Raw genomic sequence first — 26,838 nt, 5'->3', positions numbered from 1 at the left:
TTTGGTTGTCAAGTAAGTTTTTATTTATAGAAATCATACATAACAGATTTGGTCAGTGTTTACCAGAAGCAATGGTGTATTACACACAAATCACAAGAATAAAGTGTTTCAGTTTGTGTTAACAAGCATTTCAATACTTGCAATGATTTGGAAAGTAACTCCACTGTTGTATTTCCACACATCTTTAAATGAATACTGCAGGAGGGTGATAAACCTGTTAATACCCCAGGAGTGTGGAAAATGGGTCAATTAAGGGAACCCATTAAGTTGCTCTCATAACGACTGCAAGTTAAAGGGAGGATCCCAAAGAAGGAATGCAATTAAAAACACCAAAACAACAACTCTAGATACATAAATCAAACGGAATGGTAACTAACAAATATAATAGGGACAAAATGTGAAGGAACTTTTAAAAAAAAAAATGCTGATATTTAATGAAAACATGAAAAATATTTCTACTAGGGACGGTGTAGATGCCACCAAAACCTACTGATGTTTTACACATAATACTAAAACCTTCCAGTTTATTTCAGGTCAACATGCCTGCATGTTGGAATCAAACTGCAAATTTCCATCTCTGTGTAAACACAAAATGAACCCGTGGCATAAGCAACACCGAGAGTAGACATGAAAACCTTGATCGATTTATATTCCAACAATCCGCAGTCGCCAGTGACAAATGTAACAAATTCACCCTCTGTGAACATACGATTATTGTGCACGATGACGGGCAGCAAACGGCATAAAAAAAACGTCACTGAATTATAAAACGTGTTGGAAAAGATACAATTTGTGCATATACCTTCTAGGCGATAGTAAACCAGCAGGTTGACGCTCATGTTCATCCAAACTAAGCATCTGAAAGCTTGCTCTTTATGACTGATGAGGTGATTCCGCCATCTAGTGGCAAATTCGCGCATAATCCATTTCTCGTTCTGAACACCGCTTTTATCATGTAAAAAAAATCCTGTTATACTTCGCTAGAAAAGAGAAGACTCTGTCGTTTGCTATCAGGTGTTGGAATGCCTTCAAGCTGAAGAAAGTAGAGTAGAACTTGCACCTGAGAAGACAAAGGAACAAGTGAACAAACATTAACCGGCAGTCGAGGTTTTACTCTGTGTTGCCAAGTTCGAACCTGAGCCATGACCTCCAGAGACCAGCTGTCATTCATGGAGATCGGCTGTGAACTGTTGATTGTGATTTTGCTGTCTTTCTCAGACGGTCGAAGCAAAGTGGGACCAAAAACAGTAGCCAGGTTGTGCAGAGACATCTTGTTGAAGCCCTCATTTTCAGCCACCCTATCAGTACAGGAGAGAAAGTTGGAGATTTAATATTTGTGTTGGTTAAGCACATGGCAGGTTTTTTTTTTTAAAAACAGATAATTGGGCCAGATGTTTGCATATATTGAAAAAATATATATATACATGAAAAAATGTGAAATTGGGTTAAATATTAAAATAATTCACTCATTTTTATATCCTATCATTTTAAAACTAATGAAATTCCAGTCAAGTCAAGTTTATTTGTATCACCCTTGATCAAAAGAGTCTCAAAGGGTGTCACAAAATATTTGCTGAATGAAAAGATTAAGCATTAATTAGGCTCATTACTAAAACAAGTCTATATTATTTTATTTTTCATTTATAATTCATTAATTCAATCAGAATACATGAACCAATTGTTCAGTAAAACTCAATTTTAATGAGATCCAAATAAAATGTTCATATCCTTTCAATAAATTGATTACATTATTATTATCATGAATTGATTAACCAATTATACTGAGTACTGAGATAACTGAATAAAAATAAATATAACATCAATAAATGCATTTTATCTGACTGATTTTAGGTAGGAAAAGGCTACATTAATTCAACAAATAATACCAACTTCTATGGCTACTTGAGAATCCAAATCAATCACGAACCTTTTTATATCTGACAGCTACAATACATTTTGGGTACTGAATAATATGAAGGGTTGCCAATTGGATACACTTTTCTAGAACAACACATTTACTCAAATTTCTTTTAATTAGTATCATCTCAATAATTAATAAGATTTATAATGTCAATGAAGTCAAAAGAAGTCTGCTGGTTCTAATCAAGAGCATTCTCTATTCGGGCTTCAGTTCTCTGCAATTCACTGAGGAAATTGGAGCATTTATTCCAGTCCGAATGTTTCAAACTTGAATTAACACTTGCAGTACTTTTTACACTCTCGCATTTCGTTAAACTCTTTGAAGGCCCGTTTTACTGCCGCTTCTCCTCTCTCAACCGTTCCTTGCCTACTTGGAGAGGGGACTAGGTGGCGATAACAAAACCTGATGGTATGGATTATGCATCCACTGACTGGAACAAGAACTGAGGTGACTGCGGCGCTTTATCTCATTTAATGGATTTTGATGCTGTTTTAGTGACCATTGAAAAGTATATCAAGCACATCAATATGTCCCATGACTGGTGAGCTAAATTTAGAAAAGGCCCACGGGCTACCTATGTGGTGGTTAGAGCCGGTGACCATGTTGGTGACGCCATATTGAAAGCCTCTGAGAGCCTGATTAAAGAATGGAGATGTGCCCACCCCTGACATAGAACATGACAAGCGTGTTTTACCTTTTCAGGTGGTCAAGTAGAAAGAGAAAGGTGACCAGATTGGGCTCTGGCAGAGACAGCAGTAGGTTGAGCATGCAGCTCTCCTTGGCCACGCTGTCAGAAAGCGCTGTACGGGCGACACATTATTGTGGATTAGAGAAGATGTACAGAAAAATATTCACATCAAGTTGGATTTGTGACTGACCAATGCCTCCGGAAAAGTTGGGGTACAACTCGTCAGTGAAAAGAGGCTCAGGTAGCTCGCGGAAATACAACTTCAGCGTGCCGGCGATGGCGTTCACGTCCATGTCCCTCATCATCACAGACACATCTTTGTTGTCTGTCACGAGGAGAACATAAGATCGATCGGTGACTTCAGCAGCTTTAAAAGGAAAAGTTTCTTCACCAGTGCAGGAAAACACACGTCACTAAAGACATGCATCTCAACTTGAAACGAGTACAAAAATGTGCGAGATGAAGATGTAATGATTCCCCCATCAAATGAGCAATCATGGCGATGGCTTCCGTTCAAATCAAGTCAGGCTGAAACTCACTCGAATCAAAGGCGGCCTTAAGAGCTTGGATGTCAGTTGCGACACCAGACACTCTGTAGATGCCCACTTCCTCCATCCCTCGTCGCTCGATCTCTTCAACACACTGTCTCACAATCAGGGGAACCTTGGAGCGCTCCCGTCTGGTAAAATATGTGGAAACAACAGCAGAGTCCAGTCTACAATCAGCAAACCAGTAAGTAGGTACGAGAAGTCAACAAACCTAAGAGACTGACTAACATTAAGTGTATCAACACAAGATCAAACAGTTTGATTCAGCCTCAACTGTTCATTCCACCCTCGACTTCGGCACGTTATTAACTCCTTTACCGAAATGCGTGGCGTGCCATCAACTCACTTTGTTACGACATTAATTTTCACCCCAAACACGCCAGACTGTTTCCGCGAAGGCATGCGCTTCAGACTGAACTCTCTGCTGGTGAACTTCATGGAAAGCTTGACCTCCACCTGAAACAGCAGAGTGGAGAAGGGAGAGGAACACACTGTTAAATTAGCGTAAGATTACGAACGTGGCACGACTGTGGTAGCAATAACGTTCATGTGGCAGTTGTACGTTTTTGTATTATTTCTGCTCCTCTTGCCTTACTCACCCCATTCATAGCAATGACCGTCCTCTGCCAGTCTTTGTTTTGCAAGTTCTGGGGATCCAACTGTAAAAAAGATAATGCATATACAATAATCCCTTGTTTATCACGGATAATTGGTTCCAAAAACCACCCGCGATAAGTGAAATCCGCTAAGTACGGTCAGAACCACATGGTAGATGATTTTTTTTAACACAATAAACTACTTTTGGGGTTTTGTAAAGACTATCATTCTTAGAAGAAAAAAAAAACATTTTTCAAAGACCAAATCCAATTTTCACAAGTGCAAAATATGTACCACTTAATGAAATAAAATCTGATTTGATACTCTTTGAACCTCTTGAGACTTCTTTCTGTATATTTATTTACCTTTGGTCTTAGCAGACTGCTACGAACTCTGTCCCAAAGACGGGCCCCCGGACTTGGGGATTTTCCGGGAGCCATGTCAAGCTCTTCCTCAAACCCATTGATTGTCTCACACACTCCATCCTCACTGGAATTACACTCACTCATCCTTTCTAAAACGTCCCTTTAACGAAGGAAGGGCAGAACGACAAGAAACAACAACAAGCCTGCTCTAAAGACAAAGAGACACTAACAACAACCATAGCTCCATCTTGGCCCAACGCACATCCACTGACTCCTTTGCCTTGGACAATCTTGAAAATCCTCATCAATGAATTGCTGGCAAATTCTTCTCAAACTCTCTAAATACACGCTTATTCCAGCAGGAGTCCGAGAAAGCAACAAAGCCATGCAGCCTGCTGACCACGCTGCCTTTGTGTTGTTCTACTTTACTGTTGGATTTGAGGGATTAACTCCCGAGAATCCCCTCCTACCCTCATTATCGACGCGCTTACGCCTGCTGTTACTTCTCACTGCCGCAAGTACGGAATGCCACTTTGGCAATAAACTAAACAGAATGACTGTCCACTGATTAATTATATATGTGAAAAAGCAATTACTCCGTTTTCTGGCGCCTTGTTTCAATATTGATAAATAACGCTCACGCTGAATGTTGATTTTGACTATGTAGTGGCAATGATAGTCCCACAAGCTCATCATTAAACTTTTGGCAAAACTAGTTTGTCATTGAGATGAAGTACATTTAAAGTCTGCACCTTTGACACTTGACCTTTACAGGTACTGTCCTCACTTGTGTCATGGGGGTGCTGCAGCATATCCTAGGGTACAATTCCCAGTAAAGCACTTTTTTTTTTTTTTTACTCCAGCCACATTTTGAGTTCCATTTGAGTGAATGGGTATATTTGAGTGAATGGGTAGATTTTAGTAATGGCGTTTTCTTTTTCTCACCTCAGAGCTTTGAAGTGTTTTAACCCTTCTCTGCAGCAGCAGGGAAAGCCTTTCAGTGGTTTGTGTGTCTTCCTCCCTCTAGCATACTCTGGACTAACACCAACAGCTACATTTGCTCAATCCAAAATCTAATCCACCTTCTGTCACAACACTATCAGAGGTCAAGCCGACGTGACCCATGAGCTAACACACACCTCACTTCTTTATGAACAGCAAAAAAAAAAGTGTCCCACCAGCGTGATTAGACAAAAATGGGACGGTGGGCAGCAATGGAGATCACCATAGGGATGTCATTGCAATAAATAAAGGGTAAAAGAAAAGTATTTTTGTATAATCCATAACGTTAGTTAAACATTAGTTAAACTGGACATTTGGGATTCAATAATGCATGTATTTTCTCTCTTATTAGTTTACAGAATTAATTAGGGGGAAAAATTATATATAATTTGTTCTTTTTATGACAATTATAAGTTTACTTGTCCCCGTTTGTATTGCTTACATCTAGAGATAAAGGCTGGCCAACTTTTATCTTAACAAGAATTTACAGCACTCAAAAAATCTAACTATTTGGGTCTGGATGTTGTTGTAAAGCTTTCCATTTGAAGCAACATACAGTACCTTTATCTGCCCTTTGACCATAATCTTGTCTGTCATCTCTCCATCTTCTTTGCTCTGCTTGGCTTTGCTACAAGACTTCTCATAGCAGAGCAGCCTCAGAGTCTGGGAGCCCTCCAACTCAATCTCAAACTCCTTGCATGGAAATAAGAGGACAACCTGGTCAAAATCCATATGTTGCCAAACCATGCAGACACACGATACATATGGAACGCAACACACTTGGTGCATGACAAATTAGCGTGAAATGGAAAAGCCGTCTGCCAAGAAGTGTTTTCCTCTGTAAAGTTCTCACCTCGTTCCAGCTGGGCTCAGTAGAGTCTCTGTACACACGCGTTTTGGCTTTGTTGACAAAATAGCCAAAGGAATCCACCTCCAGAGAACAGTAAAGGTCTGATGGATACAAGCCCAAATATTGGAATTAGAGATGCAACACTTCTGCAAATCTCCATTATAATTCTATTGGTATAATTTCAATAAATGTCTTGTTTAAACAAACAATGAGAAGCGAAAGTAACTAATCCCTCCCCCCTGCAGCTGTTCTTCCATCTGACAGTCTCAGTGAAACAGAAGAAATTACTGCATGAAAAATTACATCGCATTAGTGGACCTAATAAAGTCAAAAACAAGAGACGGCGGCACTCACTTAAGGTTTGTTTGAGACCCGATGCAGAATGTACAATGACATTCAAAAAGCCGTACAATCCTGGCGATTCGTCATCTGTGTCGGGATCAAAAGTGAGTTTTCGTTAAAAGTCTGCAAGTATGTTTTAGATGGTTACGACAAATTCAACTACTTGTGGACCTCACCCTCTTTGTTTGTGGTCACTGGAATAGTGTGGACAGTCTGGAGTTTCACACATGAGTTAGTAAGCATCTGTAGCTCGACAGATGTCAGAGAGAAGCTCTTGAAGCCTATGAGGCAAAAGTTCAAACACATCAGGCACGAATAGGCTATGGCTTCATCTTATATTGTGATTTGATAACTTGCATTTTTTCTGTTGTTCGCGAATAATCTCTCTCCATTCAGCACGTTCGTAGTCTGACGAGATCAGAAATGTGAAACCCTGAATGGCACAAAGGGACTTGATGATTGTGGTTAATGCAATGACAAGCTCTCAACAGCAGAGGGCAGCATAAAGCAATTACAACGATACTTCAGCTAAAACACAAGGGATTCATTTGTTTGACAGTGATTTTGGACCTTGCCATTCCTGTTGGCCACTCTGAAAGCCATGTTGGGTGACATGAGAAGAAGCAGAGACTCCTGCTCTGATAACCTCTTCCTCAGTCGCTCCATCACCTTGGGTCCTTTGGTGGTTCTCTACAGATAAACAAAAGCCAGGGGTTATTGCTTTTAACAATTGGTGCGTGATCAAATTACTACCATCTAAAGTGCGATCAATGCTTCGAATATACCTTAGTTAACATTCATACAAAGGCATATGCATGGAGAAGAATTATACTAAGAGGGTTCCATGTGCTCAATAGCACTTAAGGCAGTGTATGAAAGCAGACCTGTTCTTGAACCTTGTGCTCCTAAAGTCCACGTCTTTCTCTGGGAATCATTACCTTTTCTTGTTGGATCTCATTCTTAATCTGGGACAGTTTGATCTTCATGGCGTCAATTTCCTCGTCCTGGACTAGAGGGATAGGGGTCGACTCGCAGTCCTCAATGGTCTGAAAGGTTAAATCGGCTAGAGGAATGTACCACTTGCAGTCATACTGTTGGCCTTTCCTGTGAACAAACAGAATACAAATGCAGTAATGTTCACCTCAATATGTTTTATGATATTTTTATAAATTGAACCTGAATTTGAACATTCATTTTAGATTTTTTTTTAAATATACAAACCAGTGGAATAGTCAAGTTACAGGCAAAGTATTGAGTCGGACGCACTCACCCAGCAGCCTGTTTCTTCAGCTTGGTGCAGAGCAGCAGGTCAGTAAAGAGGAAGACATGACGGAGTTTCCTGGAACCTTCAACTAGCTCCACCACGAAGCGGTCCCTCAGAAGCTGGCGATTCTACCAACAAGAAGCTACTGTTACGAAAGCTACACAAGTTACAACAAGTAGTGGGACTTTATAATTGAATGAATACCTTTACATCTGTCTGCCACTACTGATAAAATGAAGGATACTAAATCCCTCCATATAAAGAAAATCAAAACTTGGAATAATTTGAAAGGATTTTTGAAAATTACCATTTCAATTCCAATCCTCTCCGAAAAATCAGGGACAGGAGGTAAGACAGGCAAACTAAAGCAGCACTACAGTTCGTGGACGGTTTGAAACTATGTATACAATTTATTTCACAAGTACTTATATTGTTGGCTCTAGTGGGGCACTGAATCTGAAAATTAGAGCCTACTCTTCTTGTTTGAGAAATATACGGCTGTTAGCTCTCGGCACTTTGACCTCTGGGTGGAGGTTGTTTACATTGTGACACTGCCCCATGTGAGTGACTGCGGCCTGAAAAGAAAGAAGGAAATCCATGCAGGACGAGAAGCACTCCAATCTATGTCTGGCTCTGTCCCGGTTTCCAAATGTTGTGGGATGACATCCGTTTATTGCGTTGATGACTCAAAGTGAGGGCAACTGCTCAATAATCCAATGGAAAAACCAGCTGTTAGTTTTCAATCAATGGCTACAATGACATTATTCAATGCGTACTTTCAACTCTGCTTTCAACTCTGCTGGCTTCCAGCAAGCAGGGTTAAGGTGCTACACACTCAGGACATTGGGCTGGTGTACAATGATGAAACCTGGTCCAGGTTGATTACGGGGCACAAACGTGACAGGGCAGCCGGGAAGGATGGGAGGGAACTCTTTGCTAAACTAATCAACAAGCCTTCCTCGTTTGCAACACAAGAGACCCTCACCTCCTGTGTTTGCACTGCTTAGTCACACACTTCCTTTTGCTCCACTTCCTACACAACTAAAGTAGAAAGGCAGAGATTACTCAGTGGGCAGCTTTTATTCGAGCTTGCAAACACCTTATGTTTTGCCATGTTCCCGTCAAAAAGATGATGCAATCTTTAATACTGCAAGGTCATTTTCCCTAACAAGCTACAAATTCAACATTTAGCACTGCGCTAAATTTTTTTGACAGAGCTACAAAAGTGGCTGTGTAGTCCTTTTAAGGTGTGCCTATTGCTAAGAGTATTTTCCATGTTATGTTTACATTTGAGAGTTTTAGAAGTCTAGCTTGATTCATACAAGGGGCGCGTGCAGGAAAGTCAGCTAAATAAGAAATAATAATAAAAACATAGAGCAGGTGTCAGGGGTAGGCGTTTGCGTCAGTGGAATATATTCCACTCATTTAATTTGGAAAAGTAGCAAGCTGTGTGAACAAGTAGTATTTGTAAGGTTTTTCCAAAAATCAAACAAGCAGCATAAAATCTATACTACATGACCATGAAGTAGTATATATGAATATTGCTGAGCATCTTTCTGATATAGTTAGTATGTGAGAATTCATTTGTGGACGAGTGGACGTGCCCAATATTGTGTCCAATAGGTACGTATATATGAATGACTTTATAATTGATTGATTTATCCAGAGTTGGAATGGCAAACGGCAAGCGACGTGCCCTTTATATCGTGCTTATCTACACCATGGTACTCAAAGCATTTAAAAAAAAAAACTCACATCCATCCATTCATTCCCGTAATGTGTTCTGCAACAGCTCTTGGTTGAACATTTTCCATTGGAGGGCACCGCGTCCTCGTTTGGAGCACCTACAGCGGGGCCTCTGTTTTTGGTGCACTCAGAATAACCGAACGGCAAGTTTAATTCGGAAACTATTCAAATGTGCCATTGAGTCAGTCAGTTGAGCCACAGAGTAAGCAGTTGCGTTCAAGAGTAGGGGAGACCTTAGTCACTGACAGCAGGACAAGGACGACGAAATATCGGCAAATATCTATGTTTAAATTTTTGTTCAAATTTGGCATCTTACTTTAACTGTAATCGTTAGCCAAAAGTGCAATTGATGTGGAATAATGCACTCTTCGTTCAAAGCGAAAGTAAGTTGCCTATGTTGCCATGACTACTTCTGTCGGCAATTCTTCTTGGTCATAATAGAAGAGAGAAGATGACGATGCCCATGAAAAAGAAGCAGCAGGAGGAGCCGTCATGGTCACCAACTTTTGTTTTGCACAATAACCATAAGAAGTGAAAGTCCTTTTAATTAATCCACTAGGATTGTATTGTTGACTGAAATCCTCCACTGAATTCCAGACAAGCTAAACCATTTTAGGATCAAATTAAAAAAAGCTTTAACGTAGTTATTAGCCAGCGTGGCATCATACTCGTCCACTGTCGAGGAGCAGAGCAGGCTCCTCTACCGCCTGCCCGCAGCTCGCTATTAAATCTCCATTTTTCATTTTCAAAGTTACATTTAGATTATCTTTATTATTATGTTAAATGATAAACTGACCTCTCCCTTCTTAACTGTCATTGACTGTCTGCGAGGGGTGATTTCTTCATTAATGCTGGAGAGAAAGTTCTGCGAGATGCGCAGGGCATCCTGTAGCAACGGATAGTCAGGGTGGCTGGACGGCGTATGCTTCAGTAAGTCCTGAAACAAAAACAAACCAAATTTTAGTAGCAAAGTGCATGCCCACAACCATCTGCATTACCACTTCACAAGTTGACTTACATGCAGAACGAGCGTGCTGCGGGTGACCCGGTCTACAGGCTTGTAGAGAAGAGCTGTCGAGAAAAAGTCGGCTTAAAAGTGGTTATGACTCAAACACCATCTGTGGGTGCCGGTCATTTTATTCAGTACTCACTTTCTAGGGATTTCTTTGCTGACTGGTCTTTGTTGTCCTTTGTGCCTTTGACCTTGAGGTTCTGTCAGGAGGACACAATTACATTAGCAAGTATCCCATAGCATTGTGCAATTAAAACACCACAAATAGCTTTGTGGCTCTTTTCCGCAATAAAGTGCTCCGTCATCACTTGTCCTGGGCAGCTGCACCGCATCAAACGCTCGACTGCTGTATGTAGTGTTGCTGCATACCTCAGATATCTGTGCAAACTGTGTGTTTGCCTGGCAGCATTTGTCTGCTGTCGCCACAGCAACCTTATAGTTATCCACAAAGGCCCGGTACACTCCGAGTTGGCTGGCCTGCAGGACATGAGGAGAATCCAAATAGTTTGAACTAAGCAAATACTCCAGGTAACAAAAAAACCTTGCTCTTTAATAATCACTGCAAGGATTGATGTAGTCAGGAGCTTCTAATTTACAGCCTTGTCTTCCAGGAAGCTATGGTTAAAATAAAATCTTGGATGACGATGATGATCTGAGCAACGAAGTAACAAAGGAAGGAGCAACAAAGTAAATTTAGGGTAAACAGGATTAGGGGGAGAATTCAATTACAAAGCATGCATTACAAAACTTGACTTTCCTCTCAAACCAGATAGATGACAACCACTGGTAATTTGCCATGTCAGAACATGCTAGCTTGATTTGGCAAGAAAAAAAGCAAAGCAAGTGAGGGAGACTCAGTGATTTGTTCCGCGTCTATATTTAAGTCATGTATGAATGTTTTTCATCCTGCGACAACACCAAACAAGCTCTTATCCAGCAACCTCCTATAGAAACTTATGTTCACCTTTATTGCGTGTCATATGGTGAGACGATGCTTTTATGGGGCTGAGAGATGGCCCCAGGCAGTCGACTCACGTGTGCATTTCAAAACATACGCAACCTTATTCCATGGAAGGGCTCAGTTTTGTTAAGCGAGAAGGAATGCCCTTCTCATTCCCATGGTTTAATTCAGAGAAATCGCAATGTCAACTGTTCTTCAAAATTAACTTCCAGATTGCATTGTTTTGTATTTCAACTGCATGAATGTTAAATTACAACAAGGAGAAAAACAGGTTTTAGATAATGTGCCTGAACACGTTTGACTTGACTATTTTCCTATTCGATGACGGATATATTGACTTTAAAAAAGAGTCGTTCAGAAGCAAAACTGGCAAATTACCAAATGAGATCATACCAGTTTCTGGAAGAGGTCTCCCACACATTGCTGGTAACTCCAGTCTTGAACACGAGGAAGCAGAGCATCATAGAAGTCTTTATGGATCTCATGGAGCTCTGGCACTTTAAAGAAAATTGTCTCGATCTGCTGGATGGTTAGCATTGGTTGCGATGTTGTGGCGGCGGCCCTTAGCGGCTTCATGGGCTTTAAAGATTAAAAAACAACAACCGTTAACTAATAAACTGTAAACAAACAAGAGTTTTAAATTCAAATCATTTGTCATTCAGAGATTAAAGAAGGATAAACAAATACATGTGCCGACCACACATTGAACTGAAGTCAACAGTTTACAGTAAAGGGAAAAGGTACAAGTACATACAATCAATAGTGCTTCTAGGTGGCTGAGGTAGGTCTCCTCACTGGCCAGGATTCCGGACAGAACCCACTTCCGCATCTCCACCCCTTTTTCCTGATCCAGCTCAACCTGACATGGACGTGACCGAGAGAAAACAGTCATTTCGGGATAAAGCAAGTCTCCTGTTGACGGATGTGTGGTGTTATGAGCTAACTGCACACATGTGGCTACAAATATTGTTGTAAGATCAATTACACAGCATATTTAATTACACTCTGTAGGAGTTTTACATTCCACTGGGGCTTAGTCAGACAGTAACGGTATCTTCCAGAAGATAAATGTGTTTGTCTTATTATTTCAACTGGGGCTTAGTCAGACAGTAACGGTATCTTCCAGAAGATAAATGTGTTTGTCTTATTATTTCAACAGGTCAAAGACATCAGTCATCTCAGCTCATGTTGGAGCTACAGTTACAGCAATTACATTCCTTCCATTGGTGTTGATGACCACCAAGCGTACACAGCAGAAGAGAATAATAACACACACATAGGATGAAAACAGAAATAAGAAGAGGAGTGGGGTCTCTTAACATCAGTGCCTTAATACACATGGCCTGTCTCAAAGCCAGTTAAACAATGCCTGGGTTGCATCGGGCGGGGGACACCCTGAACCGGTTGTCAGCCAATCGCAGGGCACACAGAGACAAACAAACATCCGCACTCGCACTCACACCTATGGGCAATTTGGAGTGCTCAATTGGCCTACCATGCATGTTTTGGGGATGTGGGAAGAAACCTGAGTTCCCGGGGAAAACCCACGCAGACACGGGGGGACCATGCAAACTCCACACAAGGATTCTATCTCGGCCTCATTTGGTATTATAAGGTACTGTACTTCACCCACATTTAAAGGCAGCAAATGGCACTTCTACAGAAGCAACAGTTATACAAAATTAACATTAACTTTACCGACAGCGTCGACTCCAAGGAACAAGATGATTGTGTGTCTCGGCTACAACGACTTTTGGGACGCAGCTGTGGTGATGAAGAAGGAGAGCCAGTGAGGGACAGAGCATCGTGACAAGATTGCTCTTCCGAGTGTTCCAAGTCATACGTAAATGACGGCGGGGCCTCGTTATCTGTCAGAAACAAAACACAAATGTAAGCCATGTAATTTCTCATCAAAAGCAAATAAGTGATGGGGTATAAATAATGTACTCTATACCTTAGCCATAACATGAAAATGCAACTGAAGATTCCAGTATCATTCACATTCACACTTATCGGCAATTTACTGTAGTAGTGTCCAGAGAAAACCCACTTCAGAATGGAGAGAACCCAAATATTGAAATATCCTTCTCATTTTTCTGAACATGGTAACCAAAACAGTCAAACCATGACTCATGATGATGGAAGGTACTGTACTTGAAGTGCTTTGGCTTGGTAAGGTCACCTCTTTAACCTTCCACAACCCTGTGCCCAGCACAAATCTACCCAAAGCCTGTGCCAGGCACTGAGAGCTTGCTGATAGTGGATAAACACACAATGATCTTGGTTGCCCGGGCGTCGAGGACTTCATCAGCTCAAGAGCTACCGAATGCAATGGTCTTCAGGGTGCGACTTTAAAATAAAGAACAGGCTGACAATGATCACCTGGAAGAAAAACGTGTCTCAAATGTGATTTCCCATTTGTGGGACACCCGAAAACAGCTCAACGGACATGCATCCAGCAAAGAGGTGACGGGTTTGTGAAGGGAAGTTAATTAAAAAAGAAAAAAATCGTAAAAACAGGAAAGAGAGGATTCCAGAAAGTTAGAGGACAAAGCTGAGTCACCCTGGAGAGAACGGGGAAATCGAGCGCAGTTGCAGCTACAGAGACAATGTGACAAAGGACTCCAACAAACAGAGAAAACCCAATTGAGAGGGAGAGACATGTATTGAGTGTTTGAGGAAGAGATGAGTACCGGCCAAGCTCGCTTTAGTACACAGGGTGAAAGGCCACTCTGTGTTCCAGCAAGATTATACATCAGCTCTGCCAATGGATGAATAACACATCCTCTCAGCGGCCTCAGAGGCAAAAAGCACCTCTTCCGCACTAAGTAAGAGGAGACATTTAGATATTCAATCATCCCCAAACTGAAGTTTAAAAGGGTAATTTCTAAAAACTTCAGGATCATTCTAATGTGACATTGGGAGAAATCAGTCAAAATAGGATTTTATTTGCAGTCAGGATAACAAGAATTGCAACTCAGGAAGTGTCCGGGCAAGTCAACATTAAAGCGGAAACAGGCCTTCTGCGCAAGGTCATCTTTGAATAAACAGGCTGCACTCCTGTAACGTGTTCTATCAAGTACAACATTTACAGTACGGCTAACTTTGATCCCCAGCATAAAAAAACTTTGTCCGTCTCAATAATTTCATCCACATTGTAGTCCAAATTGCACATAGTAGTAGTTCAGTTTTGTTTCCCCTAAAACATTTCTGCCATCTTTTTTTTTTTTTAATTGCAAGTTACCTATCTTTTGCTCTTTCCAAATGAGAAAAGGCTTATTTATTACTTAACATAGAAAATTATTCATGCCTGAGGAATTTTATTTTTAATCTGTAAAAATTATTGGCTAACATTACAAATCTCAATGCTGATTGATGTGTATCAGATATTACACTGAAGAAAAACATTTCCCAGATTCCACTCCCCTACTTAAAAAATACAAAATACCTTTGCTATTTTTTTTTTTGTGTTGATCTTTGCAGTGAGCATTTATGCTAGTCTATATTGGGCAATTTTAGCAGGGTCAGCAGTGACAGGATCACAAAACATCCCGCAGCTGGATAGACAGGTCTTCCCTGTCTCTTCCTAAAGCAGCTCATAATAGTTTCAACCATGCAATAAAGCTGTAATAAATACGCTCTAATGACCTTACATAAGCGCTGATCCGACCAGCTGTGGATCAGAGTGAAGCTGTATTTGCTTCGGGCTTTGCCTGAACTCTGTAATTTGATGTTTTTCAAGAATTTCATAGGACTGCAATTTGCTTCAAATTATTCCGGGACATTCCTCATTTTCCCACACTTCCTCCTTGAGTACGCCAGAAATAACTGTTCAAGGCTAAATCAGAAACCCAAGTTGCCACTCCCCTTTCTGGAAGTTTATCAGTCATTAGGAAACAGGTTTGTTTTCTTAAGAATGTGGAAAAAAAGGAATGAAAGGTGGTATTTCAGTTTAGGCTATTGATGACAAAGCAAAAACAGTGAAATCCCTAATCCTAATCCATGGAGATAAACTACGGCAGCGGCCAGTGACAGATGTACATCTGAGACTGTTACAAAATCAGAGATTCAGTTTCACAGTCTTTCAGCGTTTGGATTGAAAGTGAAATTGCTGCTGACAAAGATGCAGACATCTTGCTACACATTGTTGAGTTCAAACTGAGAAAAAAAAAAGTGCAATCATCTTTTTTTGGATGAAAGTGTATATATACACGTGTGTTGTGTGTGTGTGTGTGTGTGTGTGTGTGTGTGTGTGTGTGTGTGTGTGTGTGTGTGTGTAAAAAATAAAATGTGACCCCATAGCCCCACCAAGGAGAAAAAAATCCTAGCTTCGCCATTGCATCCAATGTTAATGTCAATTTCAAAATGGCTGACAGGAAGTGGATACGTTCAAACAATTTGCTCGACTTGCAAACAGATGAAAAGTGAATTGTGTGTCTATCCAGGCTAGCAAAGGCCATCAGAATTAGCAACGCTGTACAACTGTTTATGTCACTTGAATCATTATATGAGACATGACACGTCTGAGAAGACATGAAAGATGAACTTATTTTTACAAGCTGTGCAATGCCATGGGTAGTAAAATGGAATCTGACAGAAACTAATTGGAGTGTACCTACAACGTCCTCCAGCTGGAGGTTCCGCAAATGCAATAGTCCCCAATGTGCTGTGGCAAACTTACAATATTAGCCAAAACATCAATACGTCAGTATGAGGCTTTTTAGCCACATGGCCTAGGGAAGCAGCGAGGGCCACCCGCAAACGCCATTCTACTGCTGTACTGTATAGGCCAGCCTAAAATTAGTGCCAGTCAGTCAGTGAACAGTATCGGTTAGAACTAGGCCGCTCGCCCAGCGGACCTACTAATTAGTGCGTAGAAATAGCGCAGTGGTGAGACCACTGCCTGAAATGTGCTGCATAAGACAAATAATTAAACCCAGTAATTCTAATTTTTGAAAACATTGTAGCAAAACACACGCAGGGTAAGAGTGTGGTTTTTTTGGGCAAGAGCAAATTAATGTTTATATTATAGTAAATGCAACCTGGTAGGGTTCCTTTGGGGAACGCTACCAAGTACACTAAGAGGCTTAATGCCACATTAACTTACCAATAAGGACGCTGAGTTAGTTTTGAAAGGGAAGAAATGCATTGAAATACAGTCACCTTTCCATTTAGTACCTATTTTTTTTATAAGTTATAAGAGTCGCCACTCCTAGCCAAGAGTTTGCGTACATCCTGGAATAGTTTCCATTTTATTCACATTTATAGACAACTTGGAGTCCTCAACTAAACTAAAATACATGTTTTCGTCAGAGGTCCCATTGAATAAAAATGTATGTTAAAAAGACAATTAACAGAATTAGCAAACAATCTTCTTAATAAATATATGATAGTTTGCTCATGGTAACTGAACCACAAAAGTAGACATAACAGTGTTATTGAGCCAGAGAAAGGAAGGAATTTATTTGTCATTGTGGACTTGTTTGACACTCTTCTGTGATTAAGGGCAACATAAATACATTTGTCTTGACTATTCCATCTGATTTATTGCGCACTTTTTTGCTAGTTTTTTTATTACCATATTTTCCGGACTATAAGGCGCACCAAAAAACCGAAAATTTTCTCAAAAGCCGACAGTGCGCCTTATAGTCAGGTGCGCCTTATATATGGACCAAATTCCTAAATTTAAACTGGCCCGAAGCATTGTGTCATGAAATCAATCATAAGTGGCCCACTGAAGATTATGAATCATGAATCAAAAAGATTATGGAACATTATTTTGTGAATATAAAGTAAGTTGTTGCGTCTGAAGTGGAAATAAAAAAGATAAAATGGAGAATGATTTGATTTGGATTAAAAATCTGACATGATGCATTAATGGTGCGCCTTATATAAGGACAACGTTTTAAAATGGGCCATTCATTAAAGGTGCGCCTTATAGTCCGGTGCACCTTATAGTTCGGAAAATACGTCAGTTTAGTTGTTAGTTCTGAACAAATGAAGCGTTTGCATTTGCTTGTTTTGCATGCACTCGTTTCCCCGTTTCCTCACACCAAACAGCGTCTAAAACAAACTGTGTTGACTAGTAATGCAACAAGCGCCACAGGTCAGGCTGTCGTGAGAGAAGTGAACTCATACCACACTTAACATTTCATTATCCGTTGCCCCCCACACCCTGCGAGCAGCTGAGACATTCCATTGGTACTTGCCTGCCAGCAGCCAACAGCACAGAGGGGTCTTTGAGTGTGACCAAGGAGGGGCGCTGAGACTGCAGGACCACAGACGCTGAGGCGGACCACGAGGAAGGACCACTGAGCCAGGGGACTTGGGTCCACAAGCTCATAAACATGCCGAAGATTTTTTGCAATTATCTACGGCAAAGTGTTTGAATAAACAAGCAAACTGAGTGAGCTAAGAAGCACTGAGCTGGCTTAGGAACACAACCTGACTTACGTGTAATTCTTTTCTACAAGTTCCCAGATAAGGCGACACAAGGAGCCTATTCATGGAATTTCTTTGAGAGCAGCTGGCGATGCCGGACCTGCTGTTGTGAAGGCCTGCCAGTTTTTGACTACTGTGCACTACACGCTGCACAAACGAACAGGTGTATCTTACTTACTGCGACGGGCACTTCCTTCGGTACGCTAACGTTTACTCTAGGAAAGGGAGAGGCTGCATTCTTTAGTTTTCATGACCACCACTACACGTAAGGTGCTGGTGACCTGGTACAATGACAGGTCTGTCTGGGCTATTTAGAGGGACCTCAAATAGTAATGACAGTGCATTTAACAGGAAATAAGAATAGGTCTAAAACGGGCTGATGCAGCAAATATTTGTGCCACCCTCTAGACCAGAGCTGTGCGGCCAGGATGCCTACAGCCTCTGACTAGTCCTTAGAGTGATCATAAAATCATAATAAAGCAGGAAACGTAGGCAGTGCTTTTGTTCTATGTGCACATGTGGAATTTGGTACAGGTAGCGAGCAAGCGATAGCTGTGACTGTTGTCTTCTCTGTGGTGTTGTCAATTTTGCATCATTTATGTCTTTTCCGAAATCCTTTAACAAATATTTTTCCAAAAAAGAAACTGGCAAAAATAACAACAGTGGTCATCATTTTAGCATCATTCTGATTTCCTGCATGGTGAAGAATGGCTTGGATGAGTTACATATTTACTGTATAACAATTGTACTGTATTTTCCGGACTATAAGTCGCACCAGCCATAAAATGCATAATAAAGAATTTAAAAAAAACATATACAAGTCGTATCAGAGTATAGGTAACATTTTTGGGGGAAATGTATTTGACAAAATTCAACACCAAGAACATAGGCAACAACAGGCTGAACGGTACGGTATGCTAACGTTACATAAACACATAAATGAGGAACTGAAAACGTGCCTGACGTATCACATTAACAGTTATTCAAATAACTATAACATAAATAACAAGGTTATCAAACCATCTGTGTCATTCCAAATCATTTGATCCATCAAAATCTTCGTCCACTGTGTCACTTATAAACAACTCCGGTCACTCCGGAAATAGATGTGGGGCTTCCTCTGCTACATAGCTGACGTCAGACTCATCGTCAGTTGCAGTTCCAATTATTCCACAGTATCACAAATATCCAAATCGCAATTAGTTGTTGGAATGGCAATGACACACTGTTATTAATCGCAGTAAAAACATAATCGATTCTTCCAGAGATTTCATGAGAATACTAAAATATGGCTGTTAGACACACACACGCACGCACACACGCACCTACACACTATTAACAACAGCTTGATTCAATGACTCAATGGACCTTGCAATCAGATGACTGACATGGCCCACATCTACGGGCTATGAATGAAGCACAGAATGAAGACTAGACAAGGGAATCCCCAGTATTTATCATCTAACATGACTTGGAAACATTCCAGTGGGAGTGGCTCCTTCGACGCACACTGAGGCCAAACTTCCACTGACTGGTATGCTATCATACTATCATATAATAGATGCAGATGCATGTAGAAGTACATCTAAGATGATTCCTGGCTTAGCTTCAGAGAACCGATGAGCCGTGATTGGTTGTGACCTGGCAAGTGTGATGTCATATTCAGTTGAAAGACAGTGGCAAAATGGCCGCCCCCTGAGATGGATAAAAGCAGGTGGATTATGTTTAATTTATATTCCAAAAACGAAACATTCATCAAAACACTGTGTTTTGACAAGTCTGGCTGCACAAAACATATTCCACACAAATAAAAATGGGGTTGACTTCCTCTTTAAGTATAGCAACAAATCTAACCGGATTTTCATTGAGATGAAACGTTATTACGTTTTTTTGTTCATATGCTACCCATCCACAAATTCTCATGGAAATAGATTATAATCCCAGCAATTAACAAAGCAACAGCAACCAATAGCACATTTGTACTTGGCAGAGGCAAATAAGATACTGTACAGTATATTAACCCACAACTGCACAAATGGGAGTGTCAATCAGAATTGACCAACAAACCACTCACTATTTTACTTCAACCCTGAAAAAAAGTCCACACACCGAGACGTTTCTTCAAGCCGCCATCCATAAGGCTTTTGTCACCCGTATTTAAGAGTCATGATGACGATGAATTATGGCAAAAATGAGCCACCAGTGAGCTGACCTCCTTAAAGGGCCCATAGCTAATCAGAAACTCCATCTATACCCTGGAAGAACAATTGCCCCAGTTAACCAGAAAGTAGGAGATAACAACAAAAAAAGAAAGGCTGGGAAAGCCCAGAGAGGTGTGACAAGGTTACACAGAAATGCAGGCGACAGACCACAATTGTTTCATCGTCCCTGAGTGACTAATAAAAAATATGACCTATGTATGTTCCACAATAAACCCTTGACAGCCTCAAGCAGGCAAATCTAATACCTACATCATGCTCAACTAAGCAAGGTACAAAGCGTCTTTACAACAGTGAGATCAAGGTAGCAATGCTTTTTTGCAGGGTGTCATACATTTTAACCACAATAATTAAGATCAACAGTAAAGCTCTGTGACTGCTCTCTGCAAGTCCCTAACCACAACAAAGGCCAGTTTATTGTAAATGCGCCCACACCAACCTCCTGCCCAAATCTTAATCAAGCAACGTGTGCACAAACAATATTACAACATCACAAAGTGAATCCAGACATCTGGTAATTCATTATACAAGGCTGACATGAAACAGCTGTCCTACTATGTCAGCACTTAGTCTCCTCTGGTCAACCCCTAACCCTACCCACCGAGCTAGTAGCGCCAAGATATTCAATAGTAAGTGTCAAATAAGGTGTAGTTCAGTTACAAGTCACAACTTTCCTCTAGCTGTATAAAAGCATCTTACAGTGAATAAAGCACACTGTATGAAGTTATACTGTAGCTCGCCTAGAAATTGTTTTCAGACAAATAAAGCACTCAAAAGTCCAACATCACCTCTGCAAGATTAGAAAAAACACTCAATGGAGCAGAACATGCTTAGAAAAGGTAGGGAGGTGGTGCCCTTTTACGAAATCCTAATAAAAACAGTACAGGCAATGTCGTCAGTGATGTCATGGAGGCTGCGCCGACTTGCAGGCGACAATTTTCGAAAGGAAAACATGCTGCTATTAGGTATTGCTGTAAAAGCCCGTTTTCCAGCTGAGGTGGTACACAAGCCACATGGTGCCATTAGGAACATGCAATTACAGATTAACAGTTCTTTTTTTTCTTTTTCTTTTCATGGGGCCATGTGTGAAACTGGAATGGTTTTTGAGGGCCACTCCATCACGCTAAATTCAGTTGTCTTCCGTACAATCTGACAGATGTGGGAGTAATTCACGTGTACAAGTCATACGTAAATCTCAAGTAATCTTCAAGTCTCGGTTACTGCAGCTGACTGGTGAGGGATCACAATTGTTTTATCATCCCTGAGTGACTAATAAGAAGCATGGCGTGGTGCAGCATGTATGGACTATTACCAAGTAATAGGGGGGAAAAAAATCAAGCAAGTTAAGTCAAGTCAAGGTTTAAGCAAGGCAAGCAAAGGCCTTACTTTGTTCAACCAAGTTGTAAGTAAAGTCATAAAATCTTGCCCAGTCATAATATATGTTGATCACTTGATCATAACCCAAAAATGGACATTATCTCTAAAAATTAAGTTTTGTTTGGAGAGAGAAATAATTGCACATTTCCCCACTGTAGGACCAATGAAGAAGATCACCTTAACAAAAATTACTAGCATACAGTTTTGTTAATACAGTATGTGCATGTACTGTATTACACCAAACAACATAAAAAAAAATTGTTTTTACTTTTTTTGACTACCAACTACAAATCAAATCATTCTGATGAGAAATTTCCTCTCATGTAAGAAATAATGTTGCTAACATGAGGACACAAGCCATTGCTTTCAAACACAGCCAACGCTTGTCCCACCCACATAAGTAAACTCTATACAAACACACAAGACAACCCTCACATTACTCCCTTAAGTCAGAGTTGGATTTTATGATTAAAGAAAAAACAAAAACACTTTCAAAATAAAAGCACCATTACAAGTATTTTACATTTAATTTTGCCACCTGGATAAGACCAAATCCAGACTAGACTGACCCAACGTTTCCTCCGTGTACAAGATTAGATTACTTTACGTTTTACAAATCATTTCAACTAACTTGCCATTGAAAAATTAATTATTTGTGTTTACAGCACTGACTGACAAATGCGAGTGAAGACAGACACAGAAGCAGGATGATGGACGCTACATTGCAGTCATCCCTGAGGCACGCTAACATACACTTCATGACGATTACGTCACGCACAATCGGGCTGTTTGTCACATGCTTTGTGTCAAAGAGCTTTGGTTTGAATCACCTTACATAACAACACATTCTGTGCATCTGCCTAATCCAACTCACATTGGATGATTTTTAAGGGGCAGAGGCAAACAATTTCCTGGATCCCAATCCGTCTTTGCAGGATGTCTGGCTTCGACCCTGATATATGGGGAATTGCAGAAACACCACAACAGAAGTCCTTAACTATCTCCTGACTCCCGACATTCCCAAATTGGCCAAACCACTCTGCTTATCCCTCTTAACGGTGTTATATTGTTACCATGTCAAGACAGATTCTGCTATTGTGTTCACACAACAACAGGAAACAGTGATGGGCAGCATTTCGATTGGAAGCCGTGTGACATGTTTTTAAGTCGTTCAATCCTCTATTTTGAGTGAGTAGTCAAGTCTTTTCTCTCCCCACCTCCCGTGACAAAAGAGACTCCCTAAATTTATCACGCTAGACAAACCGCTTTTAGGTTAATTACTCGGCACCAAGGACAACAACACTGATGTGCGCTGACACATGAAACACTCAGAGTCGACAAGGCCGAAGTGAGTCGGAAGCCCGGGGGCAGGAGCTGCCTCTGTTGTAGTCTTCCTGTGACCACATTCTAGCACTCAGTGGGCCACAAGCAGGGGGGACGAAAAGCGTGGAGGTCAGCAAAAAAAAAAAAAGAAAAAAAGATCTCCATTCGTGATCAAGCATGTATCAAGCACGTCACCTTTTTTGCAAGGTATAACCAAGTAAAAATTATTTTCCTGCATTGTGTTGTGTTTAGCAAAAGCTGATTAAATCTGCAAAGAATTAACATTCATTACCAAGCTTTGAGGAGATTTTTTTTTTTTTTTACTGCTCATTATTGTTTGAAGAAAATGCATTTTATTATTTCTAGCCTAGCTTTTGTAGGACACATCAGTCATCTTATTATATTTCTGCAGGTTAAACTCATCATGTGTTAAAAATAAAGGTTATGATTGGCCAGAAAACATTTTGGTTTGGAGTTAGTGTGCTGGGCTGTGATTTCATTAAACAGATTAGTAGAACACTTGTGCAACGTTAGTGTACTCTTTAGTACTTTATCTTAACATTCTTGCCAGTAGCTCTATTCCCCTCCTACCAGGCCCGGCCGGGGCAAGGGTTAGTTGCTGCACCGACTATCATGGATACTAGAAGCAGAAAGGGAATTCGTAATCATTTGGTTAATTGACATTTGACACAGATTCAACCAACACATGATGTGCAATTTTGTTTCAGTCTGTTCCCCTAAGTACTGTTTGTGTTAAAAAACAAAGTAACTACAAAAAAAAGGGTGATTTTCTTGTTGCCATTATTATTTATGATTACTACTTAAAGCAGGGTGAGTACCGTTTTTTTCCATGTATAATGCACCCCCATGTATAATACGCACCCTAAAAATGGCATGTCGATGCTGGAAAAAAGCCTGTACCCATGTATAATACGCACCCAAATTTATTTTATTTTATTTTTATTTTTTTTTAAGTCCCAATGATCGTCACACACGCAGGGAGGCAATGGGTTCCATTTTTATAGTCTTTGGTATGGTCTTAACTAGCCTGGATGTAATTTATTTTGTTGGCGTTGATTTCTCCGACTGCCCATAAAGGCACCACCGCGATCAGTGCGGACATGTGAAAAAGGCGTGCGGACGTTCTGCGCATCGGATCCATAGTGCGTATGCGCAGTGATACTGCCTCCGTATGACGTCCGGTCCGCGATGGAGATTAAAAAACAAACAATATTTGACAATAACACACCATCAAGGATTGCACCATCGCATCAAACGATGTGTCGTCAATTATGAATTTTACTGACTAAGTGTGTTGGGCAGGATGGCTGAATGCGATGCGCGATTGACAACAAACAAGAAGAAAGGTGATTTCAAGTTTTATTTCGAGGGAGATTTGTCATGTCTCGTCCCCAGTTTTGCTAGGTGTAGGTTGCCATAGTTTCTGTTTGCGTCGCCCCTCCCTTCCTGTGTCACCTCAATCAATGTAACGTGTTTTGTATTTAAGTACTGTCTGCCCCTCGCTCACCGTCGGATCATTGCATGTGTTACTGTCATGATGTCTGTTTGGTTTCTGTTCCTGTCTTTGGTAATGTCACCCTGTCTTTGTTGGTCAGTCCTGTTGTTGGTTTTGTTTTACCATGATTTTCTTAAAAAAAAAAAAAAAAATTAAAATTTTTTTCTTTTTCTTTAAATTTGTACCCATGTATAATGCGCACCCCAGATTTTAGGACAATAAATTAGTTAAATTTTGCGCATTATACACAAAAAAAACGGTAATAGAGTTTATCAAGTAATCCATTTTAGTTTAATTCCTCCGGAAAACTTGAGCAGAATAATTTTGGCATTGTTCTGGTTCTAACAAATAAGGAGCCCAGTGGAAGGTAGTCACAGAGTCAATCACGCTAAACATGCTGAGGGAATAGATTTTTCAAAGCTTGTTTGTAAACAGGAGATATAAATCTCAAAAGGAAACCCCCAGAAAGCAAAACTTGTTTATGATTTGTCAATGCCATTTGCTTTTTATAATCAACGAGGGGGACGAAATCCTGATAAAAATCACATTTTTATGCAAAGCAAATCCTATTTTTAGTAGTAGTAATAATGTAAGAACATTTCTACAAAGCTGTAGCAAAGAAACAAATGGACAGTCCAATTGACGTCTTTCATATTGCATATTTTATGGAGAACGTTGAATTTGTTTGTGTTGATTTACAATTAACAATAAAAGAAAATACCTTCATAGAAAATAAGTGAATAAAACTAGTGTAATATGTGAAGCCCAAAACACAATAACATGAAAAAAATGCCTCTGTCAAAAATGTGATTTATTATATCCCATGAAAAATGTTGACTGCTATCATATCTGAGAGGAATCACATGGGTCCACTGTCTAATGAGAAGGTATTAAATGGTTCACATTGAACACTAAATTAAACATAATATTTCCCAGTAAAAGGTCAATCACAAATCCAATTTACTCTTTGTTTAAAAAAAAAAAAAAAGCGTATGCCAGGACCAGACTTACCCAGATCGCCTTGAACACTGTTGTCATGGGAGGTCCTGCTTGATGTGGTGGACTCCCCATCACTGGGCCAAGGTTGGCCTGCTTTATGTACTCTGATCTGCTCAGTAACCCCCACCTGCTGCTTCAGACGCTTTTGGGTGAGAGGTGTGGGTGGGCTGCTGCTATCAAACGATTGCTGGGAAGGTGAGCGGCTTTTGTCCCTGAACATTGGATAGCTTGTGGGACTGGGGGAAACATGGCTGGACGGGCCTGAGGAGAAGTCCTCTTCGCTGGATGTCAAGTTTTCATTGGAGCTGCAGTCTGGAGTGTATCCTCCTCCTCCGTCGTCATCAAAGCTGCCGGGGGAACAGGAGCGCCGAGGCCATGTTAGATGCGTGTTCTCCTCTATGCTGTGGTCTCTAATGTGGATCACTCGAGTGTCCCCCTCAGCCATCATTCCCCCGACATACACACTGGTGTATGGTTGACACTCAGACTGTGTCTCAGATTTTCCTTCTGTGGAATGGATCACGCTGTCTTTCAGGGAGCGATAGGTGACCTCTGGTTCGGCATATGACCCATTATAACTGTAGCTCCCCTCGGTGGATCCACCCCGCTGAACACACTTGGCTAAGTCTGCTGTGGTGGCTGACAGGTTCCCTGGTACGGAATGAAGAGACCTCTTGCGTTCCATCTGCATGGCCTGACAGCCAAGCGTGCTGATCTTGTCTGACACTTCCCTGTCGTTAACTTTGACCAGTCCTCGTTCATAATGGTATTCCAGATTCACGTAGAAAGGTTTCTCTGGTCCTCCCATCGCAGACAACCCTCTGCAATCTCCAGCTGTGTTTGAGTTGGCTCTCCTAATGCGCTCAAAGTTGGATCTCAGAGCCGCCACTGAACCCGGCCCCACTGGAAATTCTGTAATGTCGGACTCTTGGCGCACAACAGGTGTATCTCCGCCCTTCTGTTTTGCACCCACAATCTCTGAATATGGTGCCCACTTATCTGTCTTGCCAGGTGCCGTCTGTGGCTGCACTACAGATACTTCCTCTTTGTGAAGGTGTTCATCGCTTGCCTGAGGAATCATTTTAAATCCCCATCGCTGTCCATCATAAGACTTCCTTTCTTTTGCAAGAAGAGTCTGCAGGTAAATCATCCTAAAGCGTTCTTTGTTTACTTCCTTCTCCAAGTGTTTGATGGATGTTTTGCATTTGTCCAGCTCCTGTTCAATATCTCCCATTGAGTTCAGATCCATGCATGGTGGATCAGAATTAGGAAACTGGGCTTTCCAAGCCTCCATAAATCCGACTGGTTCGACCATTGTTAATCTAGACAAATTCTATTCACAAGAAGAATCCACGAAAACGAAACGTAAAGCAAATTTTGTATGTCCTATAATCTCCATGAAAATTTCAGGCTCCACTTTCCAATTGAGAAAATCTTCTCAGTCTTTACTTACAGACTCATGCACTCCACCCAAAAAAAATCCAAGTCCAAAAACATTTATCGTTGTCCTTGTGCTCTTTCTTTCGTTCATTCTCGAGAGGCTCTGTCTTCTGCATTTGCTGTCAGACTGACTGGCAACGCTAGTGTTTTGGCTCCTCGTCCGAGAACAACCACAGCAGAAGAGGCGGGGCATCCGTGTGTGATTGCTGCACCGTGTACAAATCACG

At 40.8% G+C, this 26,838-nt stretch overlaps 1 protein-coding gene across 1 annotated transcript; it reads right to left on the bottom strand.

Annotated features, from left to right (window-relative positions):
- Positions 1–26,785, bottom strand: si:dkey-91m11.5 (PH_BCR_vertebrate and RhoGAP_Bcr domain-containing protein). Its single transcript, XM_061279545.1, has 23 exons — positions 25,184–26,785; positions 12,995–13,164; positions 12,051–12,155; positions 11,690–11,875; positions 10,705–10,812; positions 10,475–10,535; positions 10,342–10,394; positions 10,120–10,260; positions 7,584–7,705; positions 7,252–7,417; positions 6,884–7,003; positions 6,671–6,746; positions 6,490–6,594; positions 6,326–6,400; positions 5,975–6,072; positions 5,683–5,814; positions 3,757–3,816; positions 3,504–3,613; positions 3,149–3,288; positions 2,800–2,934; positions 2,616–2,721; positions 1,136–1,298; positions 1–1,060 (listed from the first exon to the last, which is right to left on the bottom strand). Exons 1-23 carry the CDS (start codon positions 26,484–26,486, stop codon positions 971–973), a joined length of 3,825 nt encoding a protein of 1,274 aa, XP_061135529.1. The 5' UTR covers positions 26,487–26,785; the 3' UTR covers positions 1–970.
- Between the last annotated feature and the right edge of the window lie 53 nt (positions 26,786–26,838).

The sequence above is a fragment of the Syngnathus typhle genome, linkage group LG5 (assembly GCF_033458585.1).
Source record: "Syngnathus typhle isolate RoL2023-S1 ecotype Sweden linkage group LG5, RoL_Styp_1.0, whole genome shotgun sequence".
Taxonomy (NCBI): domain Eukaryota; kingdom Metazoa; phylum Chordata; class Actinopteri; order Syngnathiformes; family Syngnathidae; genus Syngnathus; species Syngnathus typhle.
The sequence above is the reverse complement of the archived record's forward strand: the minus strand, read 5'-3'. Positions and strand labels throughout refer to the sequence as shown.